The sequence below is a fragment of the Nomascus leucogenys genome, chromosome 14 (genome assembly GCF_006542625.1).
Source record: "Nomascus leucogenys isolate Asia chromosome 14, Asia_NLE_v1, whole genome shotgun sequence".
In the NCBI taxonomy this organism is placed as follows: domain Eukaryota; kingdom Metazoa; phylum Chordata; class Mammalia; order Primates; family Hylobatidae; genus Nomascus; species Nomascus leucogenys.
The window spans coordinates 27585177-27607082 of NC_044394.1; the positions used below are offsets into that span (position 1 = coordinate 27585177).

Genomic DNA, 21906 nt, shown 5'->3' on the forward strand with positions numbered 1-21906 from the left:
TTTCTGTAGACTTCTAACTGAACAAAATGGCAATTAGCACAAGGATCTTTGGGATACACTTAACAGAACATGTGTAACCTTGGAAAGGGGAATGTCTAATGGAGGGTTTGCAACTGAGTAACTGCTTTAAGAAAAGAAAAATGGGTAATGGGTAGTTGATGGGTTTGGGTGCATTGAGGGGATTTAAAAAGGCAGAATGCTGTTAGGATGCATTTTGGTTGATTGGTTCAGTAAAATGAATATGTAAAGACATTAGAAATATGCTCAATGAAACTAACAACTTCAGACTTGCACTGAGTTGCCCAACATATTTACTTCTGTGGATAGTCCTTTTTAATGCTTGCATAGGCAGTCAGAAAAACTCTGACACTCTGCTGGGAGGAATCACCATGCCTTGCTCTATCAATAATTCTAGGAGTCAAGAGAGGATACTGAAGTTTGAATAATGAATGTGGCTCTCTACCTAGTGTGTGTGTGTGTGTGTGTGTGTGTGTGTGTGTGTGTGTAGAGAGAGAGAGCAAGAGAAAGAATAATAGCAATATCGTATTACTTACATAGCATTTATTCACCATGAGCCTGGCACTATTCTAAGTGCTTTACATATTTGAATTCATTTAATCTTCACAAAACTCTATGAAGTAGTACCATTGTTTCCTTTTTACAGATGAGGAAACTGAGTCTTAGGGAGAGTAAATAACCTACACAAGTTCATATAGCTCTTAAAGAGCATTAGCTGGACTTGAATGTATCCTGATAATCCAGTGCTGGGCAGAGTATTCTTGCTTGGCCATTTTCATTGGATGGCCATTTCCATTGCCTCAGATGGAATCACAGGTAACTTGTAGTTACCCAAGAAGTGAACAGGTCTCTTCTAGGCATCCCATTTTTGTAAGATATCATATACCAACGTATAATTCAAGGATCTTATGGACATGTTTGCATAGGAAGAAAGGCTGACTCCTCTTATGAAGAATGGTATGCTGCTCTGACATCATTGCTAAGTCCCAATGGCATGCACATGGGAAGACTAAATGAAATCCCCTCTGTTATGGATGAACTAAGTGAACAGCATGAGGGTTTTCTTGTTTATCAGCGTTTTGAAGGTTTTTTTGTGTTCATTTGTTTATCAAAGCCACTCTGAAGGCTTTGTCAAGGTTGGCCCGAATTCTAAATAAAGAGTCTGTTCTGGTAAGACTGATTACCTATGAGTCCTTAAGTGTCAAGTGGGTGGCTAAGAGTAGTGGCTCACAAGACAAACTGGCTGCATCTGAGGCCTGGTTCCACCACTGACTAGCTATATGACTTGAGGTAAATTATATAACCTCATTAAACAGTTGATGCTATTATCATCATCATCATCATCATTACCATTATTATTCCCAGCCTATAAGAAAGTTATTGGTTGTCAGTGATCTGATGAAGGAAATACATGACAGTCTCTTTGAGACATTCTTGTTCTGAACTTCAGGAAATGGCAATACAGAGCCAAGTTCGTTATGAGTGTACTCTAGTGAAGATAATGTGTACCCACATGAAGAGAATGGTTCTCCAGAGAACCACTGAGGGGCACTGGATGTGGTATTATAGTGTTGAAATTCACACTAATCACCTGGCCTGATCTGGAAGAACAGCATTTATTGCATTTGATTTCAAGGTGTTGTGTTAATTGTTGAAATCCTGTTCAAGTTAGAAAGCTGCTGGAGAAGGATCTACACTGTCCTGCTTTGCTTAGGCTTCTGTGGTTTGAGAACAAATGTGGGTGCGGGCTGCAAGTGGGGAGGCATAATTCCCATCAGCTCTACCCTATAGATATTTAGGAAGGTGCATATGAGGACATTATGTTAAGTGAAATAGGGCTGGCACAGAAAGACAAATATCGTATGACCTTACTTATATTTATAATTAAAAAGATTGAACTTGTCGACGTAGAGAGCACAATGGTGGTTACCGGGGGGGCTAAGATGGTAGGGGACGTAGGGGTAAGGTCAGGGAAGATGTTGGTGAAAGGATACAAAATTTCAGTTCGATAGGAGGAATAAGTTAACCAAATCTATTGTACAATGTGGTGAGTATATGTTTTTGTTTGTTCGTTTGTTTGTTTTTCAGTGACAGGATCTCACTATGTTGCCCATGCTGGCCTTGAACTCTTGGGCGCAAGTGATCCTCCTGTCTTGGCCTCTGAAAGTGCTGGGATTACAGGCGTGAGCCACCACACCTGGGCTTTAACAGTGTATTATACTTCAAAATTGCTAAGAGACTTGATTTTAAGTGTTCTTACCACAAAAAAAATAAGTATATAATGTAATCCATATGTTAATTACCATAGTTTAGACATTCCACAGTGTTTACCTATTTCAAAACATGGACATGATAAATATATACTCTTTTTGTCAATTAAATAAGTAAATGAGAAGGTACATAGGAAGGATATATCACAGTGTTACCTGGTTATCTGAACCCAAGCATGATCAAAGCAGGAATACAGTGGAAAAGAAACTTACTGTGCAGGCAGCTAATTTAGGGTTGAACTCATCCCTTATTGGAAACCGGAGGCTCTGGAGACACCCTGGGTATGATATTTTAAGCACTTTTAAAGACTTTTTTTTTTTTAAGAGTTTTGGTCTTGCTGTGTTCCACAGGCTGGCCTTGAACTTCTAGGCTCCAGTGATCCTCCCACCTCAGCCTCCTGAGTACCTGATACTGTAGGCATGCTCCACCACCCTCAGCCAATTTGTAGAGACTTTAAGCCACACTGGAGCAGGTTACCTACAAGAGTAGTTGTCCGACTGCATAATACATCTTTGGAGAAACCCTTTATTAGGAAGGAACATATCTGGAACACATTTAAAGCCTATCTGTCTGAATTTGTATTTCTATATTTTAAAAATTATATATATTTAATTTTCCGTACTTTCAGTAGAATCTAATCACAGTCTCACCTGGCATTTAGTAAATAAGCTATTTCATCTACACTGACAATTTCATAAGCTGCTTTTAAAGGTGCTGTGCTTTTAACCTCCAAATATCTTCCTATAAAAATGATGAAAACTTACTTTCCCACTGAAGCTTTTTGCTTTGTAAATATTTGATATTCTGTTGTTGTCATTCTTTTCTTCAAATTACATCAACTTGTACTTCATATTGTAATTCTCATTTTTTAAACTTTATATTCATAACCAGCAAACTTGTAGATGTGTTCCATTAGTCCATAATTTTCAATCTTAAAATGTACCTTTTTTATTTTTTGATATTAACCAGTATTCCATTATCTACTTTTTTTTTAAGTCTCTAAAGCCCACTGTCAATAACTAGACTACCATTGTTTGGAGCACAGCCACACTGTTGTGTTACCATAGCTGTGGTTATCTTTTGTAGGCAGCAGTGGCACTGCTGACCCAGTAGGGCATCTGCTTTGTTTTTCCAGCTGCAGAGATGGGTTTGTACTGATTCACCCACATTTTTCACCTATCCTGCATATGACCAATGGAACACTAACTATAGACTTCGTTATGGGAGCCAAGATTAAAAATACAATTTGTGTCCATGAAATTGTTTACAGATTTACCCTTGATCTAGCTATCCCTGGTTATGTCTGTCTCCATACTAGACTATGCGGCCTTTGAGGGGAGGGACCACATCTTGGTTATTTTGTATCTCCAGTTCCTGCCTCAGGGCTATATACACCATCATCACGCCCTTCATTATTATCATCATAGCTTGTAGTCTTGGGTTCTGCATTAAGTACTTTATGTGGATTTTCTCAATTCTTACAACAATCGTGAAGTAAGTAATACCATTATCCATATAGAGATGAAGAAACTGAGGTTTAGAGAGTTTCAATAATTAGTCTGAGATCAAGGGGCTCAATTTTTTTTTAAAAGCTCAACTGAACAAAAGCTATATTGTTTTTTGTTTTTGAGATGAAGTCTTGCTCTGTCGCCCAGGCTAGAGTGCAGTGGCGCAGTCTCAGCTCACAACCTTCACCTCCCAGATTCAAGCGATTCTTCTGCCTCAGCCTCCCGAGTAGCTAGGATTACAGGCACACGCCACCATGCCTGGCCAATTTTTTTGTATTTTTAGTAGAGATGGGGTTTCACCATGTTGGTCAGGCTGGTCTCAAACTCCTGACCTCAGGTGATCTGCCCACCTCAGCCTCCCAAAGTGCTGGGATTACAGGCATGAGCCACCATGCCCAGCCAGCAGAAGCCATATTGGGTGTGGATGCAATGTTCATCTTATTTGCATTATATTCAGAATGACTGATCTAACCAGCCACGAAACTATAGATAGTATATAATTATATATCATGCTTGACTCTACCAGAATTTATAGTTATATCTACAAGAGTTTCTCAGAATTAATGTAAGTAAACATTCATAATATGCTCCTTAATTTATAAGAGGTCTTTATTCTAAAGTTCATTTATGAGTCAGTTGTTCTATCATGTGTATCCAAATAACCTAAATAAAGATGAACCCCATTCTCCCAGTGAGAATATCCTCCCTGAAATTTTGGCCTACATGAATGTATAAATGTTTATGAATATCTGTTTTAATATTTAGCTATATATATATATATATATATATACACAGTTATTTAAAAATCACATCTTAAAATACATTAACCTAGGAATATTGCTTTTCTCCACTTCCGCTTTTTTTTTTCTTTTTTTTTGAAACGGAGTCTCGCTCTATCGCCCAGGCTGGAGTGCAGTGGCGCGATCTCGGCTCACTGAAAGCTCCGCCTCCCAGGTTCACGCCATTCTCCTGCCTCAGCCTCCCAAGTAGCTGGGACTACAGGCGCCCACCACCACACCCGGCTAATTTTTTTTTTTTCGTATTTTTAGTAGAGACAGGGTTTCACTGTGTTAGCCAGGGTGGTCTTGATTTCCTGACCTAATGATCTGCCCGCCTTGGCATCCCAAAGTGCTGGGATTACAGGCGTGAACCACCATGCCCAGCCTTTTCTTTCTTTTTTTTTTTTTTTTTTTTTTGAGGTGGAGTTTCGCTGTGTCACCCAGGCTGGAGTGCAGTGGTGTGGTCTCGGCTCACTGCAACCTCCGCCTCTTAGGTTCAAGTGATTCTCCTGCCTTGGCCTCCTGAGTAGCTGGGATCACAGGCATGCGCCACCACGCCCAGCTAATTTTTTGTATTTTTAGTAGAGACAGGGTTTCGCCATGTTGGCCAGCCCAGTCTCGAACTCCTGACCTCAGGTGATCCACCCACCTCAGCCTCCCAAAGTGCTGAGATTGCAGGCATGAGCCACTGTGCCCAGCTTCTACTCCCACTTTTAAAGAAATTATTTTATTCAACTATTCATGTTCATCTTTGATATTAATATATCTGTCACTTCTAGAGCCACTTGAGTCATTCCCATGACTTGACTGTGAGAAGGCTGTAGAATAGGGAGTGGATAGAAGGGAGTAGGCCAGATGCAGCCCAAACAAAAAGGCCTTCAGGAGAGTGGAGAGCTGGCAGAGGGAGGCATCCATCTGTAAGGGAAGCTTACAATTCAAGTTTGCCCCTTACTAGAGGTCGCTTAATTGATTCTCCAAGAAGACTACTGTCTATCCAGTAGAATTATGTCTGTAAAAGTGACTGACTGTATTTTATCCTATTTTACAAAATACATTAAATGTACCTTAAAAAATAAATACAGCTTTGGAGTTCTGAGTGTTTTAACTTTAGTCAAATGCTCATCTGTAGATGGTCAAGATAGTCATGCATTACCTGAAATGTGAGTCATTTACCTTTAAAGGCTCTTAGCAATAAAAAGTTATGGATGCATCATAATCCCATATGTAATTTTAAAAAAAATACTAAACTATTGGCCGGGCACAGTGTCTCACACCTGTAATCCCAGCACTTTGGAAGGCTGAGGTGGGCAGATCATTTGAAGCCAGCAGTGTGAGACTAGCCTGGCCACCATGGCGAAACCCCATGTCTACTGAAAATACAAAAATCAGCCAGGTGTGGTGGTGCACACCTGTGATCCCAGCAACACGAGAGGCTGAGGCAGGAGAATTGTTTGAACCCTGGAGGTGGAGATTGCAGTGGGCTGAGATCATGTCACTGCACTTCAGCCTGGGTGACAGAACAAGACCCTGTCTCAAAACAAAATACAAAAACAAAAAAAAACCCTAAGCTATAAGTAAATATAAATAATTTAATCAGTTATAATTTTTTCCATAATGACTACTTTGATGCTTTTTTATTTCTGCCTTAACTTTGTGTTTAGTTTGTTACCTTTTGAGAAATCCAGTGCTGACCTTCAGTATAAAAAAGATCAGTTCAAGCATTAGGAGATATACCTAATGTAAATGACGAGTTAACAGGTGCAGCACACCAACATGGCACATGTATACATATGTAACAAACCTGTACATTGTGCACATGTACCCTAGAACTTAAAGTATAATTAATAAATAAATAAATAAAAAGAAATGATTTTTAAAAAGAAAAAAAAAAGGTCAGTTCAGGCTGGGCGTGGTGCCTCATGCCTGTAATCCCAGCGCTTTGGGAGGCCCAGGTGGGTGGATCATGAGGTCAGGAAATCAAGACCATCCTGGCTAACATGGTGAAACCCTGTCTCTACTGAAAATACAAAAAATTAGCTGGGCGTGGTGGTGGGCGCCTGTAGTCCCAGCTACTTGGAGGCTGAGGCAGGAGAATTGTTTGAACCCAGGAGGCAGAGGTTGCAGTGAGCCAAGATCGCACCACTGCACTCCAGCCTGGGCAACAGAGCGAGACTCTGTCTCAAAAAAAAAAAAAGTCATTTCAGACCCCATTAAGGAGTGAGAAGTTGGTGCAAGAAGACTGCTGTAAACTTCCAACCTTTAGAAATAGCTTCTTCCTATGTGTAAGTTTATTGAGGAAGAATTTTGGTGAAGTTGTCTGTGCCTCCTCCTGTAGAAAGTCCATGCATAGGGGTCTGTTAGAAGTCATGTGTAGAAAGTTGCTACCTCACATCTGTCCCTACATTCTATCTTAGCAAACGGGTAAATATAAGATACGTGTGAGAGAGTATGGCAGTTTTTCTTTTGCTTCAACCAAAGGAGACAGGATATTTCCCAAAGTTTGTACTCTTAATATTGTAAATATGTCAGGCTGAGCAAATGGTTTTAAGACAATTAAACTGCTGAAAACATCAAGATTATGAGATTCTTCCATATTGATGCTGTTTGAGGATATTGTTGGATCAGAAACATTTGTAGTAAAATTTATTTTCATAATATAGCTCTATTTCCTAAGTTTAAATATTTTCTAAAACTGAGGCACTGGAGTCCTGCAATAATGTTGGCTTTGGAGTTAATGTCTACATGACCCTACATAACTGCACCAAATTCATCTCTTTCATCCATTAAATACCAGTTACTTGGATACCTTCGTGTATCATATGTCTTTTTGTCATATGTCTTTGAAAGGTCATAATCATATTCTTATAATCACCATCAGGACAATTTGTAATGGCAGGTTTTTGTGTTTTTGTGTTTGGTTTAGCTTTGCTATGTTGTGTCCTTTAAGGGCTATATGTGATTACTACTCAGCCATCACCACTATGGGGCTATGGCAAGATTTCAGCATTCTTTAATGATTTCATGGTAGAAAATCTTGAATTTGTATACTTGTATAACAGCAGCCTACATTTATATGTATTAACTCTTTCCCATTGAATTCGTCCTCAGCTGAAATTGTTTTGTTCCTTATTTTGCATTTATATAAGAATTCACTGTCTAAAATATATCTTTATAAAATAGATAATTTTACGGTGAAAGATTAATTAGGAAAAGCTAATGAGAAGACAGTTTTTAAAACATTCATAATTTCTGGTTTTTGACATCACTTATTCATTTTAAAACTTACGTTGAAAATACTACTTCTGAAAAAATAAGTAAAAATTACATACAGATGCTTGGATAAATGAATGAATTGCTAAATAAAAATAATAACTTTGAAGATTTCTTGGAAGATATGTAATATAAAGTAGTTGATATTGTCAGTTAACACTGACTACTGCATGTAGTGCTCTGCATCATATGCTTCTGTCAAGTGGTTTTTGTTAACTGTGTAATAAGAAGAATAATTTGAAGTTATATTTACAAATAGTTACTTTTCCTGCCATTATCATTATCCTTGATTATTTAATAATTTTTAAAAATCATACTCTAGCTGCAATAACGGATTAAAAGAAAAAACTGACTTTAAGGATTGTGATATCGAAATAGATGTTACATTGTCTTGGAGGCAAAATAAAAACAAGTTTTTAAGGAAACAAAGTAGGAAAAAATATTACCAGAGATTATATTAAGTAGTCCAATACTTTAAAATGTTAAGGCTAAAACTAGTTAAGTAGTTTTTATGTTTTTATTGATAATTTATTTATAATAAATGTGAGGTACTATGTTTTAAAATATAGCGTAACAACTCAGCCATGCTTTCACGTTTTAGTAATTGTATACTATACTATATTATTTTGTCATTTTTAATTTCAAAATGGCTTTCAGTAGTGTACGTCTTGAATTTTCTAAATGGTGAAACTGAAAAAAAATTTTAAAAAGCATTATTGTTGGTCTAGGTGACAAAAATGTGGTTGTAATTACAAATTAAAGATAATTTTGAAAAAGAGGCAGTTAACCAGGTTAGGTTAAATAAGATTAAACGATTTATGGCCATTTTATAAAATAATGACAGTCTTCATTTTAAGCTACAATGTAAAGTGCTTTATTCTGAGATTAGGTATTGTGGCAGAAGCTAAAACTGCCTTTTTTTCTAACAGTGCCAGAATACAACCTCTTTTTCTTTTTGCACTAACAAGACGGCTTTACCACCACAGCCCACTCTAAGTAATTAAATCAATCCTTTGTACTTACCGTATTCTCCTCTAGTGACGGTACTAGATCTGATTATATGCTTCATGCATATTCAAAGTACCTCACTGACAGCTCTTTAATGAGCTCTTACTTAATCAGTATGAACAATGTTCATCTTGTTCTTTTTTTCCTCATGCATTAGAGCTACGAACAGTTGGGAAAAATGAAACATCCAGCATTCATTTGAAAAATATATTGTACTTTGAAAAGTGTCTAAGCTGAGGAAGTTGCATTCTGCCCTTTAAAAGTCTGATGGACAAATTGGATTACTAGTATTGGATTAAATAACAAATGGTTAGAGGAGAAATGAGAAAAGCTCACTGTGATCACAGGCTTTAATATTTTTTGTTACTTATAAAGCTAAAGGGGTCTTTAACCAGTTATTAAAGTCAGGATTAATTTGTAATGGTTCAACTTACTGGCTTTTAAAAGCTTTTTAAATTTAAAAAATTTGAGAGCCCTAAAAACAATAGTGTAATGATGTATTAGAAGAAATTTTAATTTTTTTAATATTAGGTTAAGTATAGATGTCCATCATTGTATACTATCGCAGATAAGGATTTGGTGATACAGAATTGATTTATCTTCAAATATGTTTTTCCAATTAAATACTCTGTGAAGCAATGAGTAATGTGTCCTTAAATATTTCTTATTGTTAGGCTTATTTCCTTCTAAAACATGAGATTCTTTTGTTATTAGTCATTTCGTAACAATTAGAGGAAGGATATCTCTTATTCTTCACTAGAATTCATAGGCATAAGTTAAACTGAAAATAACACAGTACCACATCAATATTGTTATTCTGAAGGAAGCTGTCTTCCATTGAAGAAAATGATGCTAATTTAAGAGTAGGCTGGTTGCTTCTAGTATTGCCTGAAAACCTCAAATTATAGGTTAAGTTAAATGCAAAAGAAAGTTTTAATAAGTCTATATTTTTAGAAATCACATAGGTTATGAACACAAGAATTAAGTCTTTAATTGGAAAGTAAAATATCATAAAATCTACACCTATTAATATTGCACACATGTGGCATTTCACTGATCAAAAAGGCCTTCACCAGGGTACAATTGGCCTTTTTCCAAATTGCAAGCTTTTTCTCAGCTTTTTCTTTTTACTCTTTCTTCTTTTGTTGCTACCCAGGGATTTGTGCCTATCGCAGCCTGTATCACATGACCAGTGTCAAGACATCACATGGTCCAAAGTGAATACAAAACCAGCTACCCTAAAAGAGAGATTAAAAATACTGTAAAACAATAAAGACTTTTGTTCAGACTCTTAAAAGAATCTATCCTAAGTCGGCTTCATACCATTAGTTTTAACAGCATTAAATGAAGGCACATATTCTCAACTATTCTCCCTACTGGTAAACAACAGCTATCTATTTTATAGGGATGCTCTGAAATACATGTTTAATCCCTTACACACACAGATTAGCTTTTTATATTCTATTTGTATTCTAAAAATTATTTAAATTTGTATTAATGTAGAAATATTTAAATAAATTATGGTATGCTCATAATTTATGCAAGCACTATAAAGAATGAGATAGAAATTTGGACAATATGACAGAACAAATCATAGATGAATATGTAATATGAGCTCTTATGTTAAAAAAACATGTATGTGTCTATAGATACAGTTCATACACATGTGTGATAGACATAGCTATCAATGTGGTCTGGAAGGAGATATGTTAAACTATAATCATACTTACCTCTGGAGAAGGGAAGTGTGGGGTTGGTAGAAGAGGGCTCTCCTTGACATTTTACTTGAAAAGAAAATCAAACTTAGGGAATAATAATCTGAGGGGAATTATTTAATTTTAATAGATATTTAAATTAACCTTATGAATGCCATACAGAAGTTAAACTGAAATATTAAATAATAGCTTAGCAAAACAATAAACCAGTCATGGGAAAAATTCAGGAAATAAACATTGAAGAATTAGAAATTCGACTAGGTATAATTTGAAGGGAGAGAAAGGAAGATAGGAAAATTAATATTTTTCTTCAATGTAATTGTGGCCTACCTCTACATGAACAAATGACAAATATATACTATATTATAATCCCTAATATGGATTATATTGGCCTTTGTGAGGAAGTGGCAGGGTGGTATTAGATGATGGGATGGATATTAGCGATGGGGAATTTTAAGTATCTCCTGTGTACAATCAGTTATAATCTAAAATGTTCACTTGTCACTCTGCTCACATGTTTTCTGAACATCATGATGTTCATTAAATTTTTTTTTCATAGGTAGCTGTGGGTACTTTTTTGTAGCCTGGTCATTTACAGTGTATTTAGTAATTTATAAGTAGTCTACCCTATTAGGGATGATGAGTTCCAAAATGTCATATATATTACATATCTCTAGTTTACTTTTGGGGAGGAAAATAAGAAAATAGCAAGTTGTTACAAATGGAAGCTTTCACACAATCTCTGGACTTCCCTGATCTTCCTGCTAGTCTTATGAGTCTCATAATGATTTTTTAATTTTTTTTTAATCATGACCATATGTCTCTCAGCACTGTGAGTTCCTTATTGAAACATAATAGCAAGTCAGCCTCTAGGGAGACTTTAAAAGGTAGGACATTTTGCTTACTGTACTTAGTGTTAATATGATCTATAGGTATGTTCACGGAGAGTAAAATATGCATGCTGAATAATATCACCTTAAGAAGACTGACTTTTCTTTTTTCAGGACTTGGACTTTAACCTTCTTATAAGCAGTTTAATATACAGTATTAGAATAACTAAAATGTTTTCTATGTTTAAAAAATTCTGTGCTAAACTATTATTTGGCTTGTATAACATCATATAGTAAGAGTTAACTCTTCCTGAATTATAGGAAGGAACACAGAAGAAGAAGAAGCTATGATGCAGGAATGGTTTATGTTAGTTAATAAGAAAAATGCCTTAATAAGGAGAATGAATCAGCTCTCTCTTCTGTAAGTACTCATCATTATGCTTGTTTTGCCTACAACATTGATAAATCTTAGGCCTCTTGTTATTGCCTTCTTTGGGATTTCATATTTATTCGGTATTTTCCCTTTCCTTAGCAATTACATGTTTTATAAAAAAATAAAAAATAGTATATGACAGTTTTCATCTTATAAGAATTTTTAAATGGAACAATAGACACTGAAAAAGTGTTTATTATACAGAAAGCCAAGGAATATAAACAATTATTGTATTTAAGAAATAAATCACTTATACAAGGAAAGGAAGTTTGGTTTATATTGAGAGAGGGCAAGATAAATAAAATTAAAGTTTATTTAACAACAAATTCTAAGTTAAATAAAATAACTCTTAATAAGGACAAAAGTACATTTATAGTCTCAGGTGATGTTACTCTAAATTTTGGGATAAAAGATCAGTTACTAAAACAAAAGTGACCTTTTTGTGATTATAAGAATTACAGTAAAATGGAGTCTAGACAAAATGTAAGCATTCTTAGTTTTTAGCATTTTAGTTCACCGGAGGACTTAAGCATGTTCCTTTCTGCTCACTAGCAGTATTCTTCTAGTATGCCACCTAGTGTGAGAATGAGCAGGCTTACGTGGTTTATTTTAGTGAAAAAGTCTAATTTTATAATTTCTGCCATGCCTGAACTTGATAAAAGAGCTATGAAGAAGCACAAAACTTAACAAATCCTGAATTGTGGTCTCTGTATTAAATTTGCACTGCTGGTACTTTCATGTTTCTTGTATTCTTTTCATATGGAGTTTTGGAAAAAAGAGATTATAAATTATGAAAAATATTTTAGAAAATAGCCTTATACTTGGCATTTACTACAAGAAGCAATGAAGAAAGTGAGTAATTATCCTCAGATTAAAATATACCTATGTAACATTCAGAATTGAAGGAGGAAAATAATAGCACTAGTAAATACTCGACTGAGGAAGGTTTTAGGTTTGTGTATCATTCATTTGGAGTGGCTTAAAGTTAAAGAGAAAAGTCAGTTATGAGTCCTAAAATCAATGTAACCTAAAGGTTCTTTTAAGTGTTTAATGATTTAGTAATTAGCATATTGATGAACTTTTGCAACTTGCCCAGGGAAAAAGAACATGATTTAGAACGACGGTATGAGCTGCTGAACCGGGAATTGCGGGCAATGCTAGCCATTGAAGGTAAGAAATGCTATGGTGTGGTGAGGTATGTGACGTGTCAGTTGTCAAAGAGATTTAAAGAATATAATACACTTCTGGTCTTACTACATCTGGTGTACTAGGGACCTTCCGGAATTGCAAATAAATGCCGTGGAGGCAGAAAGCAGTATCCATATAAACTTAAAGACCCTAATTCAGATAGATAATCATTATGTTTGCTATTAATAATAGCAGAAAATTGTCTTAAGTTTTGATTCAGTAAGCTTATATGTCCATAAAATGGAAAATATAAGGAGTTGATTGATTTAATTACATTTTACTTAAGTGCGATTTAAAGTTGTTTCCACTGGGGAGGTTTGGAAAAGATTTATCATTTTGATTTTTTACATCCAGACTCTAAATTTTGCTTTAATATTTAATTGATGTCAACATTGAAATATATCCGTGTTCAGTCTACTACAGTTCTTAAGATTCCAACTTGTATTAAGTGAGTATCTGGGCAAAGATTGGCATAAGAGATAAATGAAACAGTTTCATGCTTTTCATAAAGCTTTTAAATGAATTATATAGTAATCCTATGCATGGTTCATATATCAGTAAACATCAGCTAGCTTATCTGGCATTTACTATATATGTTTTTTTTTAATTCTTAGGTGTTTTATAATGCTGTTCTCCTTATATCTCAGTTGAAAATGTCTTATAGTTCAAAGATGTCTGCTTAAAAGCTAATCCTTTGGGCTCTGTAAAATAGACCTTTAGTCTAATCAATGCAAACTGATTTTCCTATTCTATATTGACCTCTTAACCCATTGACTGTCCATGGTAATTTTGTTCTTCACCTGATAAGGTACCTGATCCATAATAAGTCAATTCTAATTAGTTCGGAAACTGGAAATTTAAGTACGTAAGGGAAAGCCAAGTGAAGCCTTATATTCTTAAAATATTTTAATAAATATTGTCATCAAAGTGCATGCTATTTGTCTAAATACTATCATATATGCTTGTAGACATTTCATTTTTAGTTACTTTTATATTCATAAACTCATTTGATAAATATCACTGGCAACATTTGTATATCCTCATTTAGAAATCTGATTTACTTTATTTTGAAAGGCTTCAGTTAGCCAATTTCCTTCAAGTGGCTACCCAGATGTATCAAATTATAGCATTGATAATGACTATAAAATTTGTCAAAATTATTTAAGAAGTTCTGTGAAACTTGCCGTTGAAATAAAGTGCACAACTATACTAAATGGTATTTTTCCTTTTGATATAGTTTTTGTAGTCATGGTATAGTCTTCAAAAGAGCAAAATAGTCAGTTGAAAAGTAGGCACAGCAAACACTATTTATATTATATATATATGTATGTATAATATATAATGTTTATATATAGTATATATAATACATATAACTCGTCATACAGTTTATTATAGATTCATTGTACACTACACTCAACACAATATTCTTTACATTTTTATCTACGCTTTCACGTATAGAAAGATAAACTATGCCCAAAATACAGCTTGATACAATACAGTTGACTTTAAGATAGATATTGGTTCTAACCCCAAAACCAATATAACCAAATACCTGTCTTAAAAGCAGGGCCATGACACATTAAATAATTCAATTTCATCAGCAGTCCTATCCCTATATACCAGATTTACAGTGTTAAATAATCTAATATTTTATCTGCCTGACCTGCTTGCACATACAGAAAAGCAGTAGAAAGTCATATATTTGAAGAAAAGTGGAAAAATATTTTTAAAACAGTTTTACTACAGTTGTTAGTGTTTTGCATTATCTTTCTCTTTTGTGTTTTAAATACATTGTCTGTGTATATATGACTGTGCCTTAAATCTCTCAGCCAGTTTCCATTGCTGGTTGAGGGAAAGAGGCGACTTGAGATAAGGAGTAGCCTGTTGATTACAAATAAAGATACTGTCTTAAGAAAGAGGCCTGCCCCACTAGCCTGGGCAGTACATGGGCTGGGCTGTCCCAGAGAGGTGGTGATCACTGTGAAGATCAGCTCTGTGAAGACAGTGTCCTCTGAGCCAACCCTTAGAGTGGACACACATTCAGATGAATAGCCTTTTCGAGTGTTAACACACCACAGAAAAAAACACATGAATAAGCAACAGTAGTTGGTTTTGTTTTGCTTTCTTTTGTTTTAAAGTTCATTTCTCTTTTCCCATCCCTCCTACTTAGTAGCCATAAGATGGTTTTAGTATAAATAAACTAAAATCTTTTCAAATAAATCTGCTGCTGAAACCATTCACCAGGAGAATAGCATAGAATATTGATAACCATAGTACATTGAAAGAAATATTAACAGCTTGGTTTGAGAGCAAAATATAATATTCAATACATCCATTCTAAGAATCCATAATCACTTTGGCCTTTTACCCTTTTTATCCTGAGGTGTTTTTCATAGCAGGAGTTTCACTCTACTGAACTAAGTTGTAGGATCCCTCAAACTAACAAATATCTTTTAGATACTTTTCCTATAGTTTTTTTTGTTCCAGATTATTTAATGCCCCCTCAAGAAAGATAAATTCATTTCTGCACACATTGGGGTGGGCTTTTAGAAAGTGGTATGTTCATTTTCTGCACAAGAAATGGATCTTCTCTAGGATTTTGTACATCTTGATTTATTCCTGGCTTAGAGTTTGAAGTGGGTGCTCTTCTAAAGGGATTTATGCATAGGTTCACTATTTTTGTAGTTATGGTTTATATGATAAGCTTTTTATATTTAAAATCAATATGTAATCCTGTGGAGGAGCTTATCCCCTAAAACCCCATTTGTAAATCTATTTTAGCTTTGTTACACAGTACAGCCACAGTCTTCCATAGATTGATTAGGTACAGCGGTAGAATCCTATCAAATGGCCTGTTCTGATGATGATGCAAACTCTTTCAGGATTGCTAGTTGACTGGAACTAAAGATAAGACTTGACTGCAATCCCCCAATGTGCTCTTTACAAAACTAGTGTTAATTTTCATCAAAGTGCCAGGCTTATTTATAGTGGCAAGGTTGAAGGTTTACTACAAGAACTTTAGGTCCTTTCTATTAAAGTGTTTATAGGTATTTCTCTTGCCTTTTTTCAAGGTAATTATCAACTTCAGCAAATAAACTGAATCAGGGAGTGAATAATTGGCCCTATATATAAAAAAGAGTTTTTTAAACTAACAAAACAGCTCAGTGCAGATGGACATAAACAGAATCTCTTTATTTCAACACTTTGGCTCAAATGCAGCATCAAAACTTAATCCTATTTGTTACGAGAGGATATGGCTTTTGTAGCAAAAGTACACTGGAATCTTTAAATTAATCAGAACCCACATTGTAGTTTGTCCAAGCCAAAGTCAGTGCAGTTAGGCTTGAACATGCGAATGTGAATCTTGATCAATTTTAAATGTAATACTACATTTTTTAAAAAAGATAAAAATGGTTTGCTTAATTTCTCAAATTAGCATTCAAATATATATGTATGTGTATGTATACATATGTATGAGTTTGTGTACATGTATATTATATAATTTATTCCCATTATGAGAAAACAAACATGAAGTAAAAGTATAGTTTTGCTTATGTAAACTCTATTCACTGCACATTGCTATTTCCTGTACAGTTGACTAATATTTTGTAGACAGATATTAATGTAGCACTGTAATGACAGATTTAACATTTTAAAATCCTATAAATTTATGCTGGGATATTTTAAATTCTAATGTCATTTAAATTTGACTCTGAAATGATTAAAATTACCTAAATATTCTTAATTTTTAAAAGATTTCATTACAGTTATAGAAAATGTCATTACTGAGCTAGGGAAAAGTTAAGATATTTTAAATTACTCAATACTTCAAAGGTTAAAATTTTCTTTAAGGTCCTCTTTTATCCATTTTGTTAAAGTCCTAATTTTTTCAATATTAATGAAATCTTGGTATTTTTAATTACTAATTAAAGCCTTAAAAGCAACTGGTCAAGTTCAGAGAAGGAATAATTAAGAAAATTATATGTGTTGTTAAAATTTATGTTTTCTTGGTTTAATTTTTTTAAATATAATTTTCAATTTAATTCTATTTTTGAAAATTTATTCAATTGTAAAGCTGTTAGCAAAATGTTTTGGAAGTAAATAATTATAAATCAAAGCTTATAATCAGAATGATTTCTTGAGGTTGGAAGTGAAAAAAATTAATATTCATTAAACTAGTAATCTTAATATAAAATTTAGTCTCAAATCTGTTACACGTTTAGGTTTTTTCTCAAATAATATTTCTAGAATTATAGTTACCTGAAATTAGACTAGATGACCCTTAAGATCTTTCCAACCTGGAGACCCTATTAATTTACCTGCTGAATAAGACTGATTTAAGAACAAGAACCAGATTAAAAAATTTTCCAGCATTCCTGTCCTCAGTTGCATTTAAATCCAAAGAATAAAATTGTGATATATATGGCTGCTCTTCAATTTTGCTGTTTATTTTTTAAATTATTATATTCAAAGAAACCCTTTCCAAATAGTTTCTGTATTCATCTCCATGCTATAGAATATTTCATTTTTAAAATAAAAATGTAATAGTGATCAGTTATTTAATGTATTTGATGTTTTATATCGAATGTGGATAATTAACATATAGCATGTTTCATATAAATATGTATGTATGTGTTAGAGCTTATAATGAAAGAAATAGTGATAAATTGAATAAAACATTCTAGCTTTTTGCTGCTTTTCTAACCTTTATTGCATGATGATGCATCTAATTTTTAATTTGTAAATACAAGATAGAATTCCCTCTAGCACCATTTGCTTTCATAAAGCTGCTGAGCAGTTTGCTGTCTTGAATAAATTTTGCTTTGGAGGGGGTCGGGGGGGATTTGAACCAGCACATTCTTGTGTGGTTTGTGAAGATTCACATGGTAACCAGCGGTGTGCATTGTTAGGTTTATCTGAATAAGCACCAGCCATGTGAGTTTTAACATGATTGCCCAGGGCAATGGAGAGAGAAGAGAGAAACCCGAAAGGATTGCACTTCTCTCTGTTTTTTTGGAAAGTGCATTTGCTGGGGGAGGGGGCTGCAGGAGTCAGTGGCCATGGTTCTTTTTTTTTTTTTTTTTTTTTAAGCTGGTGTCCTGTTTCCCTCTAGGTCCTCATTTGTTCTGCTATCTGCCTCATCATCTACTTCTTCTTTTCATTGTTTACCTTCCTAATGAGGGAGGCGGGGTAGACTGGGGGTTGATTGACAGCTACAAGCCCTTACAGTCTGGCCAGAGAGCAGTTGGCTTTGGTTTCAAAAGTGTTTTAAATGTTCGATTTGGTCCTGTTTTTATTAAATGAAACTGCTGCTCATCTTAAGGAAATCATCAGACCAGCAAAGATTAGGAAATACATTATTGGGGTCTAAAACCTTCAAAAAAAAAAAAAACGCCCCCCATCCATGGAAAGAGCACTGCCCATCGGGTTCTCCAACCTTTATCATAGGATTTCAAAAAGAAATATGTAATTTTTCCTTTGCAAAAGTGCTTTGATTTGAAACCACCCAGCAAACGTCTCCAAAAGAAAACTGGCTGTGATGCGATCGAGAGCTGCAGTGTAATATTGCAGAGCAAATTTATTTTTTACTTCAAAGAAAAATGCTAATTAGCCGATTCACTACTTTTAAAGTTATTGTGAAGCATATGGCGCCCAGTGTGAGATACATCCAACTGCTAAAATAGAGCGAAGAGGAAATTAGCGAAGAATGGGCTGTTTGGGGTGAGAGTGGGGGTGGGGGAGGAGGATAGGTTCTCAGGCAGATTCTCTAGCCTTTTCAGAATAATTTTATCGCCCATCACTGTTTCCCGCCTCCTCATTTACCCACTTCCCCCACTACCAACCCCTGGGCCAACCTCTTCTGGGCCTCTAGCTCCCCTCCCCCACTTTGGCTGGATTCAGGTGCGCACCTCAGGCTAGCCGCCGGTTCACACCTGGTTCTAAGCAGGTTCCAACCCTGCCGCAGCCATCTCCATTCACAGGATCTATTTAGGAAGTAGAGTTTTAGAGAGGAAGCCTTCACCACAACAGCCAAACTCCCCAGAAAACAGTAGCTAGTGGCCCTATAGTGTGGTTTGCTGAGAAATATAAGGAAACTAGAAAAGGCGGGAAGGGGAGGGCGGGGGGCCGGGTGTTCAGAGGCCCTGCCGGTGGGTAACTAGCCTCCCGTCTTCTGCAGACTGGCAGAAGACCGAGGCCCAGAAGCGACGCGAGCAGCTTCTGCTAGATGAGCTGGTGGCCCTGGTGAACAAGCGCGATGCGCTGGTCAGGGACCTGGACGCGCAGGAGAAGCAGTGAGTGGGCAGTGGGGTCGGGTCGAGGCTGGGCCACCTGCCGAGGGGCCGAGAAGTGTGCGGAAAGTTCAATCCAGAGGTCGCGGGAGGGCCGGGGCAGACTCCCGCTGGCCTGGTGCTCCCCATTCCCGCTGGGGATCCAAATACTGGGCGACGGGGGAGTGCTGCTCTGCCCTCCACGAAGAAAAATAATTTTGTTTCCTGTTTGTCCTGTTTGTCTGACATCCAGGGCCGAAGAAGAAGATGAGCATTTGGAGCGAACTCTGGAGCAAAACAAAGGCAAGATGGCCAAGAAAGAGGAGAAATGTGTTCTTCAGTAGCCATCAGATCAGAAAGAATCTCTCCCAACATTTTAGAGTCTTGGTTCCCAGAGCAGAAAAAGTCAGACTCATTGTTGATTTAAAACTTTTAACATTTTGTTTGGCTGGATTGTACTACTTTACCTCTACTTTACCACCACCACCTTTTCCCTCCCTCCTTTCCAAATAATATACAGAACTCCAAAATAGCTTCGTTTAAGGATTTTTTTGTGAGTTAACAATTTCCTTGAAATCCTGTGAAATAGATTTGCACAGACACCTTGTGAGTGATTGGTATTGGAGGTGTTCAAGAAACTGTTCAAAAAAAGAACAAAAACACTTCCCTCGTTATTTTCTCTCATTTTTTGATGGGAGGAAAATTTGAAACATTATTCTTGTTGTTGTTGGTAATAGCATAATGACAGTGGGAGGGGGGTACAAGGGGATAAGAAAAATGTCATGATTTTTTTCCAGTCCTGCCATATGTAACACTTACTCTGTTACCTAAATTTTATAGTTAGATCATATCCAATCTACTTATTAAACTGTGTTCTATTTACCAGTGGAGTTTTTCTGCAGTGGTTGCGTTTCGCTGTAAGGATAATGGAGTTCCTCTCCTCTGCTTTCCTCAGAGGATGGTCCTTTAACATAGCCAGAAACAAGCCCTGTGGTTTGAAGGTGAGCTGTGAGGATAGGACTAATTGATATGCACCAGTTTACAAAGACAGTCTTATCATCCGAGAATACACCATCTTTTTCTCTGGATAATTATTTCTTACATCATGCTTGATTCCTACATTTTGTTGGGTCTCAACATTGGCTCACAAATGCTGTTAATATTTATTCTGTATTGATAAAAAGTCTGTCTTGCCACTACAAGTAAATCCCCCATTTAATATTTTCTTCTTTAGCATAGCACTGTCATTTTTTGTGAAAATGGTTATGTTTATTTATTACAATACTGAGTCATATATAAATTTTCAATAAAAGCAGAAACTTTCTTACCTTAAACACGGCTGCTACTTTCTTGCAATGAAAACTTGACATTAGTTTGAATGGAAGTTTGTCTATCCATAAGACTTTTCATGTGGAAAATGGTCCTCTGGAACTTAGGGCAGGATACTGGGCTGCATTTGAAGCTGAATAAGTTTACACCATCCCAGAGGGGGCCCTGCTGACACACGAATGCGAATTGAAAAGTAATTAGTCATATTCTTAAGCAGTATAAACTATCAAGTCTTTTGTCAAGGGTAATCTCTGCTAAAGATTTGAGGAAATTTGTGATTCCACACCAATGAAAAAATATTTATATCTTGAATTTTCCACGTCATTACTTTGAATTGTTAGAGTTTTGAAGTCGTATTAGGGAGAGTCGTGTCTTCTGATAACCGGCAAGTCTGTAGGTACTGAAGTGAAAGGAAGAGGGTTATTTGTTGGGGGGCGGGGAGAATGTGTGCAGGTATGTGTGTATGAAATGAGGGAAAGAGAACTTTTAACAAGAAGTTCTAGGCTACGGAAAAAAAAAAAAAGCGATTCTATGGTAGTTTCCTTCATTCCCCCACAGGGGTGTCCAAACAAAGAAAGCTTGTTCAACAAGTCCAGAAACTTAGAGAAAACAGTCCACTAGCATTTATACTTTAGCGTAGATCATATGCATGTACACACAAACAAATTTCGTTCCAAGTATGCAGCCACCTCCAACTGCCAGTCTTTCAAAATGATAAAAACTTGCTACGGTAGAATTCCTTCATGATGAGGATTTCTTTTAAGTTATTGAAAAGTTATTTTAAGTAAATGAAGTCGGTATTTGCCCTCTTTATTCGAGCAGGAGAGCAGAGAGAGAGCTGCTGCTCTCTGGGGAACGCTCTCAGAATCCCGTTCTAACCCCAGGAAAACTCAGCAGACAGAAATCGCCCGCCCCAAGCAGCCTGGGGCCTGGGCGGCCAACAGCACCCACCCAGTTTACGCTTGATTCGAGGAACCTTCACTTCCGAGGGGCCTCGCCGAAAAGCAGCTCCTTCACTCCGGAAGCCGCTCCCAATCGACCAACTGACAACCCTTCCCTCGCCCCAGATTTGCTAGGATGGTCTGGGACCGCCGGGCGGCCCCTCTACCTGCCCCTCCAGCTTTAGTCCCGAGCCTCTCGGGGTTTCAATTTGGGCTGCTCGGTGGCGCCCGAACGCCCCTCAGCGGCGGTGGAGCGTGGACTCCGGCGCCTGGCGGGGTCAGGCCCGCGGCAAGGGCGCTGCATCCGGACATCGCTGCGTGGTGCCCAGACGCTGGCTCCCGAGAAC

General features: G+C 36.3%; 1 protein-coding gene across 7 annotated transcripts in view; it reads left to right on the forward strand.

Annotated features, from left to right (window-relative positions):
* The window catches only part of EHBP1 (EH domain binding protein 1), a 354447-nt gene extending 333824 nt beyond the window's left edge, over window positions 1-20623 (forward strand). For all 7 annotated transcript variants that reach the window (XM_003262441.3, XM_003262440.4, XM_030828368.1 and 4 more), the window contains 4 exons: window positions 11721-11820; window positions 12929-13002; window positions 19199-19313; window positions 19543-20623. In XM_003262441.3, the coding sequence (XP_003262489.2) occupies window positions 11721-11820; window positions 12929-13002; window positions 19199-19313; window positions 19543-19633 (380 nt within the window). In that variant the 3' untranslated portion in view covers window positions 19634-20623. The remainder of the gene's footprint in view (window positions 1-11720; window positions 11821-12928; window positions 13003-19198; window positions 19314-19542) is intronic.
* Window positions 20624-21906: the final 1283 nt, after the last annotated feature.